Raw genomic sequence first — 14,143 nt, forward strand, 5'->3', positions numbered from 1 at the left:
AATCTCTCCTCATATGACAATCCTGCCATCCCCGGTATCAGCCTAGTGAACCTTTGCTGCACTCCCTCTATGGCAAGTATATCCTTTCTTGGGCAGGGCAAAACTGCATGCAGTACTCCAGGTGTGATCTTACTGCAGTAAGACATCCTTACTTCTGAACTCAAATCCCCTTGCTATGAAGGGAAGCATACCATTGGCCTTCCTAATTGCTTGCTGCACCTGCCTATTTTTTTCATTGACTGGTGTACAAGGACACCTGGATCCCTTTTGTACATCCTCTTTTCCCAATATATCACCACTTAAATAATACTCTGCCTTTCTGTTCTTCACACCAAAGCATATAACTTCACATTTATCTACGTTATACTGCATCTGCCATGTATTTGCCCACACACACAACTTGTCTAAATCACCCTGAAGCCTCCTTACATCCTCCTCACAACACACAACCCTGCCCAGTTTTGTGTCATCAGCAAACTTGGAAATATTGCATTTGGTTCTCTCATCCAAGTAATTATATATATCATGAATATCTGGGGCCCAAGCACTAATCCATGCGGTACACCATTGGTCATTGCCTGCCACCCAGAAAAAGATCCCTTTATTCTCACTCTGTTTCTAGTCTGTCAACCAATTCTCAATCCATGCCAGTCCCATGTGCTTTAATTTTGCCCACTAGACTCTTATGTGAGACCTTATCAAAAGCCTTCTTGAAATCCAAATAAACCACATCCAATGGTTCTCCCTTATCTAGTCTACTAGTTACCATCCTCAAAAAACTCCAGTAGAATAGGTAAGCATGATTTCCCTTTCATAAACCCATGCTCACTTTATCTAATCCCATTAATGCTTTCCAAGTGTTCTGTTACCACATCTTTTAAAATAGACTCTATTTTTCCCCACTACTGATGTTGGCTAACTGGTCTGTAATTCTCTGTTTTTTCTTTCCCTTTTTTAAACAGTGGGGTTACATTTACCACCCTCCAATCTGTAAGAACTGCTCCAGAGTCTATAGAATTTTGGAAGATGACCACTAATGCATCCAACATTTCCAGGACCACTTCCTTTAGTACTCTGGGATGTAGATTATCAGGCCCTGGGGACTTTTCAGACTTTAACCCCATTAATTCCTCTAGCACCATTTTTTTTTACTAATACTGATTTTCTTCAATTCCTCCCTCTCACTAGACCCTTGGTTCCCTAGCATTTCTGGGAAATTATTTGTGTCCTCTTTTGTGAAGACAGAACCAAAATATGTGTTCAATTCTTCTGCCATTTCTTTGTTCCCCATTATAATTTCCCCTGTTTCTGACTGTAAGGGATCTACATTTGTCTTCACTAATCTTTTTCTCTTTACATATTTAGTGAAGCTTTTACAGTCAGTTTTTATTTTCCTTGCAAGTTTACTCTCATACTCCATTTTCCCCTTCTTGATCAATCTTTTTGTCCACTTTTGCTGAATTCTAAACTGTTCCCAATGCTCAGGTTTGCTGCTTTTTCTGGCAATTTTATATGTCTCTTTGGATCTAATACTATCCCTAATTTCTTTTGTAAACTATGGTTGAGCCACCTTTCCTGTTTTATTTTTGCGCCAGACAGGAATGAATAATTGTTGTAATTCATGCATATGTTCCTTAAATATTAGCCATTGCCTATCCACTGTCAACCCTTTTAGTAAGGTTCCCCAATCCATCATTGCCAACTCGCGCCTCATACCCTCGTACTTCCCTTTATTTAAATTCAGGGCCCAAGTTTCCGACTCAACTTCTTCACTCTCCATCCTAGTGAACAATTCTATCGTTTTATGGTCGCTTTTCCCCAAGGGAACAAGATTGTTAACTAATCAATTCTCACAGCACAGTACCCAGCCTAGGATAGCCTGCTCTCTAGTTGGTTCGTCAACGTATTGGTCTAAAAAACCATCACGGACACACTCCAGGAAATCCTCCTCCACAGCATTATTGCTAGTTTGGTTTGTCCAATCTAGATATAGATTAAAGTGACCTATGATTACAGTTGTATCCTTACTGCGTGCGTCTCTAATTTCCTACTTAATGCCTTCCCTTGCATCTCCATTACTGCTTGGGAACCAAAAGACAACCCCCCACCAATGTTTTCTGTCCCGTGGTGTTTCTTATCTCCAACCAAACAGATTCCACATCATGATTTTCCGAGCCAATTTCCTTCCTCGCTATTGCATTGATTTTCTCCTTTACTAACAATGTTGCCCCACCTCCTTTCCCTATTTGTCTGTCCTTCCTAAATATTGAATACCCCTGGATGTTCAGTTCCCATCCTTAGTCACCCTGCAGCCATGGCTCCGTAATTGCAAATCATAGCTGTTTATATCTATTTGCGTGGTTAATTCAGCTTACAAATTATTACAAATGCTCCGAGCATTAAGATACAATACCTTTAGCTTTGCCTTTGTAGCCTTGTTAGTCATATTAGCTTTATTTTGCATGATGACCCCATTTGTTTCTCACCCCTGTTTTTTCTGCCTTCCACTTTTGCTTCTTACTTTTCTGTCTTTTGTTTTCTGCCCTTTTTCCCCCTCCTCTATCTCCCTGCTCAGGCTCCCACCCCCCTGCCATTCCAGTTGAAACCCTCCCTGGCCACACTAGCAAACACCCCACACCGTTCCTCCCCGTCCCAAAATCCAAGTCAGGATGGCGAGTGGCTTAGAGGAGAACTTCCAGGTGGTGGCGTTCCCATGTATCTGCTACCTTTGTCCTTCTAGATGGTAGCGGCTGTGGATTTGGTGTTGCCTAAGGATTCTTGGTGAATTCCTGCAGTGTATCTTGTAGATAGTACACATTGCTGCCACTATGTGTCGGTGCTGGAGGGAGAGAATGTTTGTGGATGGGATGCAAATCAAGAAGGCTGCATTGTCCTGGATGGTATCAGGCTTCTTGAATGTTGTTGGAGCTTTCTAGATGTAGAAATCAGGGAGGGGGTACTGTGATATACTTGAACAAATTAGCCTTCAAACGGAGGAGGGATTAGTGGTTTTAGCAGGCTTAAAAGTGGATAATTCCCCAGACCCAAATGAGATGTATCCCAGGCTGCTATGTGAGGCAAGGGAGGAGATTGCAGGGGCTCTGACACTAATTTTAAAATCTCCCTGGCCACTGGAGAGGTGCCAGAGGCTGGAGGACAGCAAATGTGGCATCATTATTCAAGAAGGGTAGTAGGGATAAACCAGGTAATTACAGGCCAGTGAGTCTAACATCAGTGGTAGGGAAACTATTGGAAAAAATGCTGAGGGACAGGGTTAACCTCCACTTGGAGAGGCAGGTATTAACCAGCGATAGTCAGCATGGCTTTGTCAGGGGGAGATCATGTCTAACAAATTTGGTTGAATTTTTCAAGGAGGTGATTAGTTGTGAAAATGAGGGTAGTGCAGTTGATATAATCTACGTGGACTTCAGTAAGGCTTTTGTCAAGGTCCTGCATGGGAGACTGGTCAAGAAGGTAAGAGCCAATGGGATCCACGGCAATTTGGCAAATTGGATCCAAAATTGGCTTAGTGGCAGGAGGCAGAGGGTGATGGTCGAAGGTTGTTTTTGTGATCGGAATTCTGTGTCCAGTGGCATATTGCAGGGTTTGGTGCTGCAACCCTTGCTGTTTGTAGTGTACATTAATGATTTAGACATGAATATAGGAGGAATGATCAGTAAGTTCACAGATGACACGAAAATTGGTGGTGTCGTAAATATAATGGAGGAAAGCCTTAGATTACAGGACGATGGGCAGAGCAGTGGCAAATGGAATTTAATTCTGAGAAGTGTGAGGTGATGCATTTTGGGGGGACTAACATGGCAAGGGAATACACAATGAATGGTAGGATCCTAGGAAGTACAGAGGATTAGAGAGACTTTGGTGTACATATCCATAAATCACTGAAGGCAGCAGCACAGGTAGATAAGGTGGTTAAGAAGGCATATGGGATACTTGCCATTATTAGCTGAGGCAAAGGATATAAGAGCAGGGAGGAATTGTTGGAGCCATATAAAACACTAGTTAGGCCACAGCTGGAGTACTGTGTGCAGTTCTGGTCACTGCACTATAGGAAGGATGTGATTGCACTGGAGAGAGTGCAGAGGAAATTCAGCAGAATATTGCCTGGGCTGGAGCGTTTCAGCTATGAAGAGACTGGATAGGCTAGGGTTGTTTTCCTTAGAACAGAGAAGGCTGAGGGGGGACCTGATAAAGGTATACAAAATTATGAGGGGCATAGATAGGGTAGATAGGAAGAAACTTTTTTCCTTAGCGGAGGTATCAATAACCAAGGGGCATAGATTTAAGGTAAGGGGCGGGAGGTTTAGAGGGGATTTGAGGAAACTTTTTTTCACCCAGAAGGTGGTTGGAATCTGGAACCCACTGCCTGAGGGGGTAGTAGAGGCAGGAACCCTCACAACATTTAAGAAGTATTTAGATGAGCACTTGAAATGCCATAGCATTCAGGGCTACGGGCCAAGTGTTGGAAAATGAGATTAGAATAGATACTCTTTTTGAGTTATCAACAGTCACAGATTGCAACTCTTTTGAGTACAATCACAGTTCTTGGCTTCCAGGAGTGGGACATGAACCCACAACCCTCTGATTCAAAGGCGAGGGTGCTATGAACTGAGCCACAGCTGACACCTCCCATTAGAATAGATAGGTGCTTGATGGCCAGCATGGACACAATGGGCCGAAGGGCCTGTTTCTGTGCTGTATAACTCTTTGACTCTACACTCATCCAGGCTGAGGCCTAACCAGAGACTTGTAAAGATTTAGCATGACTTACTTATTTTTGTGTTCAATTCCCCTATTTACAAATAAAGTATCCCACACACTTTAGAAGCAGTTCAGAGAAGATTCACTTCACCTGATACCTGGGCTGAGGGGGTTATCTTATGAGATAAGGGTGGACTGTTTGGGTCTGTATGCATTGGAGTTTAGAAGATTGAGAGGTGATCTTATTGAAACAAATAAGATCCTGAGAGGATTTGACAGGGTAGATGCTGAAAACATGTTTCCCCTTGTGAAAGAGGCTAGGACTAAGGGACACAGTCTCCCATTTAAGACAGAGATAAGAATTTTTTCTGAGGGTCATGAGTCTTTGGAACTCTTTTCCCCCTGCAGAGCGCAGTGGAGGCAGGGTCAATGAATATTTTTAAGGAAGGGGTAGATAGATTCATGACTAACAAGGGAGTCAAAGATAATCGGGGGTTGGTGGAATTTGGAACCGAGACCACAATCAGATCAGCCATGACCTTAAAATGGCAAAGCAGGCTCGAGGGGCCAAATGACCTACTAATTCGTATGTGCATACACTTTCTTATTGACCTTATCAGCTTTCTCTGGCACCTGTGAATGTGCACTTACAGATTCCTCTGCTCTTTCACCCTTTAGAATAGTATAATATATATCATGCTGCCCCTCCATGTCATTTCTCCCAAAGTGCGTCACTTCATACCTGCATTAAATTGTCTGCCCATTTCACCAGTTGATGCCCTCTGATGTCTGCTACCCTGTTCACTATTTACTGCATTACCAAGATTTGTATCATCTGCAAACTTCAAAATTGTACACCCTATATTCAAGTCTGGGTTATTTATATAACACACTAAAAGCAATAGTCCTAACACTGACCTTTGGTCCTGTTGCATGTTTGCCTCCAGTCATTACTGTCTACCTTCTATCCCTTAGCCAATTTCATACCCAATTTACCATTGTCTCTTCATTACCACGTGCTTCTATTTTCCAAATAAGTTTGTTAGGTGGTTCTTTTATCAACTGCCTTTTGAAAGCTCATGTATAACATCAGTTGTACTAGCATCATCCACCCTCTGTAATTTCATCAAAGAATTCAGTCCAGTCAGTTGGACATGATTTTTGCCTTAAACAAAGTGAGAATTTCTCTAGTACCTGTAGTTATGCTACCACTGATGTTAGATTGGTTGTCCTATAGTTACCAGCTTTATTTCCCCATCACATTTTTTTTGAAACAAGAGTTGGAGGGGTAGCATTTACAATCCAAACCAACTGTTTGCCACCACTTCCATATCCAAAGAATTGAAAGGCTGTGCTCAGACCTCCTTCTGTCTCCATCTTAATTTCGCTCTGCAGTCTAGGATGTCTCCCGTGCGGAGCAGATGGCACGTTAACTTTGTTAACCTTGCCATCTTATTTAGTACCACGTTTCTATCCTTTTTCCTATCTAACGTATCTACTCCTCACCCACCCATCACCTTGAACTGCAACTTTAACTTCATCTCCTTCTTTTGAGAGTGCCTCAATCATATCTCTGCATCCATAAGAAGATTTCCTGTTTTACCCTTGATGGTCCTATCATTCATTTAACTAGTCTTTTTTATTTTTTATGTTGCTGAAACATTTTTGGGTTTCATTTTGTTACTTGCTTATCTTTTCTCATATCCTCTCTTTGCCCTTCTTAGATCCTTTATCAATTTCTCCTCTACTGTTTGTATTCTGCCTGCTTTTTGATTATATTCAATACCTGATATTTGTCATGAGCCTTTTTGTTTTATTTTAACTGTTTCTTTTGTCACACAAGCAGCTCTAACTTTGGATGCCCCATCTTTCCTCTTTAGGGGAAGATGCTTGTTTGTGCCTGAAATATCTCTGCCTTGAAGGCCTGCTGTTGTCATTTGCTGTTTCCCTGGCCAATCTCTATTTCCACTCAACCTGTGTTAGACCCCGTCTCGAATCGCCAAATTTGTCTCTTCCCATTGGTTATCATCTTGATTTTTTGCAAAGTCACGTAAATCAGTTTCTCTAATATGTTAAGCATTACATGGCCAAATATCCCTTTTATAAAACAACAGATTGTCCAATTTACAGTGAGCAACACCACAGGAGAGCCAGTTTGTAGCATCCATCACATTCCATGTGTTATGCTTGTATAAAACATCAAGGAATCACAACTGAATAATCCTTAAAAACCAAAATGCAGGACAAAGCAGCAGTTAGTTTCTGACAAGAAGACTAGCTACTACTGATTCAGAGAAACTGTCAATAATAATAGCCTTCTGTTGAGTTCAGACCCTGGCAACTTTCCCACAGTGAGTACAGAACTGGAGCAGTAGCCTTAAAAAGGCAAGGTAGGTTAACAAATAAATATTGCAGTCATGTTGCAGACCCTGCAACATAAGTATGCCATGAAAAATCAGCTACTATATCAAGAATAAGTGCTGTTTGATCATCTTAGGAAAAAGAAAACATATTTTCATCTGTCAAATGAGGGCTATATCTGTTCAATACTTTCAGTACTTTGTCACTTGATGCTCTCTGTCTTTAACAGGAATCCAAATGAAGATAAATACAAATCGATTAAGATTGAAAATCATGCCTTTTCAAACAGACTGCTGCCAGTCAAGGGAGCTGTTGAGTGTCTCTTTGAAATGGGATTTCAAGAGGTACACTAATACTTTTGATTAAAATAAAGATAATTTCTGAAGTAATTGTTATTATTAGGGATGCCATAGAATAATTTGGTGGGAGTAGGTCAAGATGTTAATGAGATGTGGAATACTTTCCCACACTTTGTACCTATTGTTTACCTCATACCCCCAGGCACGTTTGCAGGATAAAATTTGTCTCAACAATGTGTTTTGACCCCAGCCTCCGGTAAGCACCTCGGCTGATTAAAATCTTAGATATTCAATAATGGGATACTTTCTTTAAATTAGTGGAATCCACCTGTAATGATTTCAATTTTTCTCTGATTTACATAAATGGCCTAGGCCTAATCACAGGTTATTGTTTGTTAATGGAGGCTAGACAACTGCCATGTCTGGTTGACATCATGACTGGTGGGCTTCATCATGATGAACTTTCTGCATGAGTCTTTGTGCAGTTTTCCTGGTGGTAACATCCATTATAACAGTTTCTGGCCTGCTGTAACCCTTTTTGATCATTTTAACCATCTTACTTTTTTTGCCATATTCCTCTTGCTTCTCCGGGAAAGCAATTTAAGTACATTAAGAGACTTTGTCCCTAATGTATACCTCAAATACGCCAGGCATGTTTGCAGGGTAAAGTTACCCCTACTCAGTGCCCATAATGTGTTTCTGCTTCAGTGATCTTCCCTTGTAATTTGTTCAAGTCCATTATCCTTTGTACGATTAATAAAAGATTTGTCTGACATCCTGTTTAATTTTCAACTTGTATTTGATCCATTTTATCAAAGTGAATAATTTGCCTAATCAATTCCCTTCATGATTGTCTAAACTTTAGCCGTATTTTTTCCCAAAAAAGCACAAGTTCAATCTCAAACTTTTGGAACAGTTTTCTGCAACAAATGCCCTTGAACCAACAAGGGAGCACGCCTTTATTAGATTTAATACTGAAAGTGGTAATAAGGAGTATTGAGCCAGATTTAATTGACGGCTCAATGGTGCATAAATATTTATCAACCAGCGATCATATGATTTTCAACTGTGTTTGAAAGGAAGAAACATGAAACAACTACTAAAATTCTTTTTTTTTTCTCTTTATTCTTTCATGGAATGTGGTGGCGCTGGCAATGCTAGCATTTGTTGCCCATCCCTAATTGTCCTTGAACTGAGTGGCTGGCTAGGCCTTTGCAGAGGGCAGTTAAGAGTCAGCCACATTGCTGAGAGTCTCGATTCACATGTAGTCCAGAACAGATAAGGACATTAGTGAAACAGATGGGTTTTTATGACAATCAATGATAGTTTCATAGTCACCATTACAGAGACTAGCTTTATATTCCAGATGTATTAACTGAATTCAAATTCCACCCGCTGCCGTGTGAGATCTGAACCCATGTCCCCAGAGTATTAGTTTGGGTCTCTGGATTACTAGGCCAGCGACATTCTAGATTTAAGTAAGGCTGACTTCAGTAGGATGAGTCAGAGACCCAGTAAACTGGCCAAATCTGTTAATGGATAAAATGAAAGATCATCAGTGGGAGATGTTCCAAAAATAATTTGTTTGTACTTCTAAAAGGGCAAGAGTTCCAATTGCTAAAAAAAGGCAGCCAAGGACAAGTGACTAGACAATGGGCCTGAACTCTCATGAGCGGTAATCACAGTAGGGAGTGGGGTGGTGTGGTTGGGTGTTGGAGGGGTGGCAGGGAGAACATGCTGAATAATCAGTATTCACAATAGAATATTGCTGCAGCTACTTTTAGGTAAATCTGCGTCAGAGCAGTGGGACTCATTCAAGAAGGAAATAGGGAGAGTACAAGGCCAACATATCCCAGTAAAGATAAAGGGTGGGACCAACAAATCCAGGGAACCCTGGATGTCAAGGGATATACAGGATTGGATAAAGAGGAAAAAGGAGGCGTATGGCAAATACTGAGGGCTCAAAACAGCAGAAGCCCAGGAGGTATATAGAATGTGGAGGGGGAACTTGAAAAGGAAATTAGAAGAGCAAAAAGGAGGCATGAAAAAACATTGGTAGGTAAAATAAAGAAAAATCCAAAGTTATTCTACAAGTACATTAAGAGTAAGAGGATAACTAGGGAAAGAGTGGGGCCCATTAAGGACCATAGTGCTAATTTGTGTGTGGAGCCAGAAGACGTAGGTAGGGTTCTAAATTAATACTTTGTGTCGGTGTTCACAAGTGAGAGGGATGACGTGGATGTAGCAATCAGGCAGAAGTACTGTGATATAATTAAAGAAATTAGCATAGAAAGGGAAGAGGTTCTAAGTGGCCTGGCAGGCTTAAAAGTAGATAAACCTCCAGGCCCGGATGAAATGTATACCAGGCTGTTAAGTGAGGCAAGGGAGGAGATAACAGGGGTGCTGACAATAATTTTCAATACCTCTCTGGTCACAAGGAGAAGTGCCAGAGGACTGGAGGACAGCCAATGTGGTACTGTTGTTCAAGATGGCAGGTAAGGATAAACCAGGGAACTATAGGCCAGTCAGCCTAACCTCACTGGTGGGGAAACTATTGGATGCAGTCCTGAGGGACAGAATTAATCTATACTTGAAGAGGCAGGGATTAATCAGGGACAGTCAGCATGGTTTTGTTAAGGGGAGGTCATGTCTGACCAATTTGATTTAATTTTTCGAAGAGGTAACAGGTGTGTAGATGAGGGCAATGCATTTGACGTAGTCTACTTGGACTTTAGCAAGGCTTTTGATAAGGTCCTGCTTGGGAGACTGATAACTAAGGTAAGGGCCCATGGGATCCATGGCAATTTGGCAAATTGGATCCAGAATTGGCTGAGTGGCAGGAAGCAGAGGGTGATGGTCGAGGGGTGATTTTGTGACTGGATGCCTGTGTCCAGTGGGGCTCCACAGGGATCGGTGTTGGGTCCCTTGCTGTTTGTGGTATATGTAAACGATTTAGACTTGATTGTAGGAGGGTTGATCAGTAAGTTCGTGGATGACACAAAAATTGGTGGGGTGGTAAATAGTGAGGAGGATAACCTTGGATTACAGGAGGATATAGACGGGCTGGTCAGATGGGCTGATCAGTGGCAAATGGAATTTAATCCAGATAAGTGTGAGGTGATGCACTTCGGCAGGACAAACAAGGCACGGGAATACACGATGAATGGTAGGACCCTGGGAAGTACTGAGGATCAGAGGGACCTTGGTGTGCATGTCCACTGGTCCCTTAAGGTAGTGGGACAGGTAGATAAGGTGGTTAAGAAGGCATATGGGATACTTGCCTTTATTAACCGAGGGATAGAATATAAGAGCAGGGAGGTTATGCTGGAACTGAATAAAACGCTGGTTAGACCACAGCTAGAGCATTGTGTGCAGTTTTGGAATCTGCATTATAGGAAGGATGTGATTGCACTAGAGAGAGTGCAGAGGAGATTTACCAGGATGTTGCCTGGGCTGGAGAGTTTTAATTATGAGGAGAGATTGGATAGACTGGGGTTATTTTCCTTGGAGCAGAGGAGATTGAGGGGGGACATGATTGAGGTGTATAAAATTATGATGGGCATAGATAGGGTAGACAGGAAGGAACTTTTCTCCTTGGTGGAGGGATCACTAACCAGGGGGCACAGATTTAAGGTAAGGGGCATGAGGTTTGGAGGGGATGTGAGGAAGAATTTTTTCACCCAGGGGATGGTGGGAATCTAGAACTCTGCCTGAAAGGATGGTAGAGGCAGAAACCCTCATAACATTTAAGAAGTATTTGGATGTGCACTTGTGATGCCATGGCATAGAAGGCTATGGGCCTAGTGCTGGAAAATGGGATTAGAATAGTTAGGTTAAACTAAAATCTTCCATGTTCTCTAGATTTGGGAACACTTCCTTTTAGATTGGAAAAGTGCACACGTCACTGCACTATTTTAAGAAAGGTGAGAGAGGGAAACAAGGGAATTATAGCCTAAACACCTTGGTGGAAAATTGCTAGAGCCTGTATTTAAGAATGGAATGACTGAGCGTCTTAAATTTTCAGTTGGTCAGAGAGAACTGGCATGGATTTGTAAAGGGAAAGTCATACCTAACAGATCTGATTTAATTTTTTTTTGAAGAGGTGAGTAAAGTAGTGGACAGGCGAATGTCTATTTACATGGACATTTAGAAGGCAGGTTTGAAGGGTCCAAAAACACAGATCATTAAAATGTCAGATATAGAAAATAATCAGAAAGGCTAATGGATTGCTGGTATTCATATCTAGAGGAATAGAATACAAAGGGCAGAGGTCATGTGTCAGTTATACAAAGCTCTGGTTAGACCAGACTTTGGGTAGCGTGAGCAGCTCTGGGCACTCCACCTTCGGAAGGATATATAGGTCTTGGAGGGACTGTAGCATAGATTTACTAGAATGATACCTGGAATCCAAGGGTTAAGTTACAAGGAGCAATTAAACAAACTAGACTTATATTCCCTGGAATGTTGAAGGTTAAGGGGTGATTTGATCAAAGTTTTAAAGATATTAAGGGAAATAGGGCAGATTAGGAGAAATCATTTGTTAATTCAATGTCTTGGACTAGGAGGCATAAGTGAAAAAAAATTACAGCCAGACCTTACAGGGGTGAAATTAAGAAACACCCTTCATAAAAATTGTAGAAGAAGTTTGGAACTCTCTTCTGAAAAAGGCAGTTAATGCTAGATCAATTTTTAAAATGGGATTTGATTTTTATTAGCCAAAGTTATTAAGGGATATAGAATGAGGCCACGGATCAACCATGATCTCATTGAATGGTGGAACACGTTCAAGGGTATAAATGGCTGAATCCTGTTCCTGTGATGGTTTTAGTTGTTTGTGTTTAACTGGAGAAAATTCCAGCTCATCCAAGTCTAAAATTAGACAGTTTGATAGCAGAAACAGAGGTGGGATGGAGAAAGGCAATAGGAAGGTAGAGCTGGGTGTCATAAGTGAACTAATGGAAGTTGCAAACATGTCTGTGGTGAAATGAGTAAGGGATAGTACATTGAAGACAGAGTAGGAGGCATAGGATAGATCCACAGAGCAAGAAAAAGCCATTATTGAAGTTGCCACAATTCAATAGGAAAGACTGGAATCAAGTGTAGACAATTGAACTTAGGAGAACAATGAAAAGAATCACTGGAGAAGGATAGTGTGTTGGACTATATTGAAAGCTGCAGATGGCTTCTGAAGGATGAACAGGGATAACCCATCATTGTCACAGTCACTGAAGATGTAATTTATGACTGATTAGGGCTGTTTTAGTGCTGTGATAGGGAAATCAGTTTTATTTGAGAGTTTCAAACAGGAAGATTGGGCACGTATGCGGGAGGCAACAAGATGTACGGATACTTTGGGGAAGGAAATTTGAAAATGGGACAGTGGTTGATAACAGGCTTCTTGACAAGGCATCAATAGTGGTTTTGCAAGTGGGGATTTCAGAAGCTGAGGAGGGTAAACCATTCACAAAATCAGCAAGCATGGGGGCCAGGAAGGGAAGTTGGGTGGTCAGCAATTTAGTGGAAAGGGGTGGAGGACCAGGAGGGCTGTGTCATGGACAATTTGAGCTCAAAGAAGACATGAAGGAACATGGAAAATAAATTAGAGAAACATGTGGCTTTAGGGCAGAGGGGGAATTTGATGTGGTGCAGCCACATCTGGTGGTAGATAACCAAAACAATAGTGTGCTAAATATGCTGCTTATAATGGCTAAATTGTCTAAACTGGGCTGTAGCATTTTGGGACTCTTGAGTCCAGTGAGTTTTTAAAAATTTTGCTTTCCTTCCCTACCACCAATGTTCAAACACAGCAGGACGGGTATAAGTGAACTTTGCTCTGAACTCGCCAAGCCTGAGCACCAAATATAGTCACTGAAGAACTTGTTGTTTTAAAATAGCATTAGCTGTTTCTCTGATACATAAATGAAGTGTGGCATCTTCCCAATCCAGGTTGCAGAAAGTATGCTGAAAGGAAATTGTAACATGCCAAACTACTAGCTCAAATTTGGAAATGTTTTCTGGAGTACCATGCTCTGTAATTTAGAATAGCTGAATTAATTTGAGCAATGAGAAAAGGCTTCAGTAAGCAATAAGAATGATTTCAAAATCAGTTAATCTTTCAAATCCATAAATAGTATTAATGTCCAATGCAGCAGCCCATATTTTTATTTAAAAGGGTCATCTTAAAGGAGTGACATCGAACTTCTGTGTATATGCGTATACTTTTGGAAGGTGGTATTTATAAACAGACATCTGTAACAAAAAATATACATTTTGTATTCCTATGAGAAGCTGTTACAATTAAAATTGTATTTATGGTTAATTATTTTTAAACCTTCAGGAGGAAACCCATCTTGTATTTCCTAAAAATGGTTCAGTAGAAAAGCTGCAAAGAATTAGAGACCTGATTGCTGCTGAAAGAAATCAAAGGACAGCTGCTAATAAACCTGTCCCAGTATCACAACCATTTTCACCTTCTGCACAGGCCCAGCCAAGAGAGCCTGAAGCCTCTTTCCGTGCAATTCCATTTTTCAATGAACCTCCGAGACAGACACCCACTCAGATATTCAGGCCAGTGGCTACGGTAAGATTTTTAGACAAAATTATATAATGTGGCGGGTAAAGTAATTTTGGAACAGTTTAGAACAGAATAATGCAGTAACTTAAAAGCAGTAGTTGTGGAGTGCAGGAAGAGTCTCAACTGGCAAAACTGCTTCATAAGTCATCTGAACAATCCATAAAATTGCCCTTGTTTCTGTGTATAT

General features: G+C 41.2%; 1 protein-coding gene across 1 annotated transcript in view; it reads left to right on the plus strand.

Moving 5' to 3' along the window:
• Positions 1-14,143, plus strand: part of ngly1 (N-glycanase 1) — a 62,841-nt gene that overhangs the window by 3,569 nt on the left and 45,129 nt on the right. Inside the window, exons 2-3 of the mRNA XM_078539059.1 lie at positions 7,313-7,427; positions 13,720-13,962. Coding sequence (XP_078395185.1) covers positions 7,313-7,427; positions 13,720-13,962 — 358 coding nt within the window. The remainder of the gene's footprint in view (positions 1-7,312; positions 7,428-13,719; positions 13,963-14,143) is intronic.

This window comes from Cetorhinus maximus, chromosome 3 (genome assembly GCF_964194155.1).
Source record: "Cetorhinus maximus chromosome 3, sCetMax3.hap1.1, whole genome shotgun sequence".
Classification (NCBI taxonomy): Eukaryota; Metazoa; Chordata; class Chondrichthyes; order Lamniformes; family Cetorhinidae; genus Cetorhinus; species Cetorhinus maximus.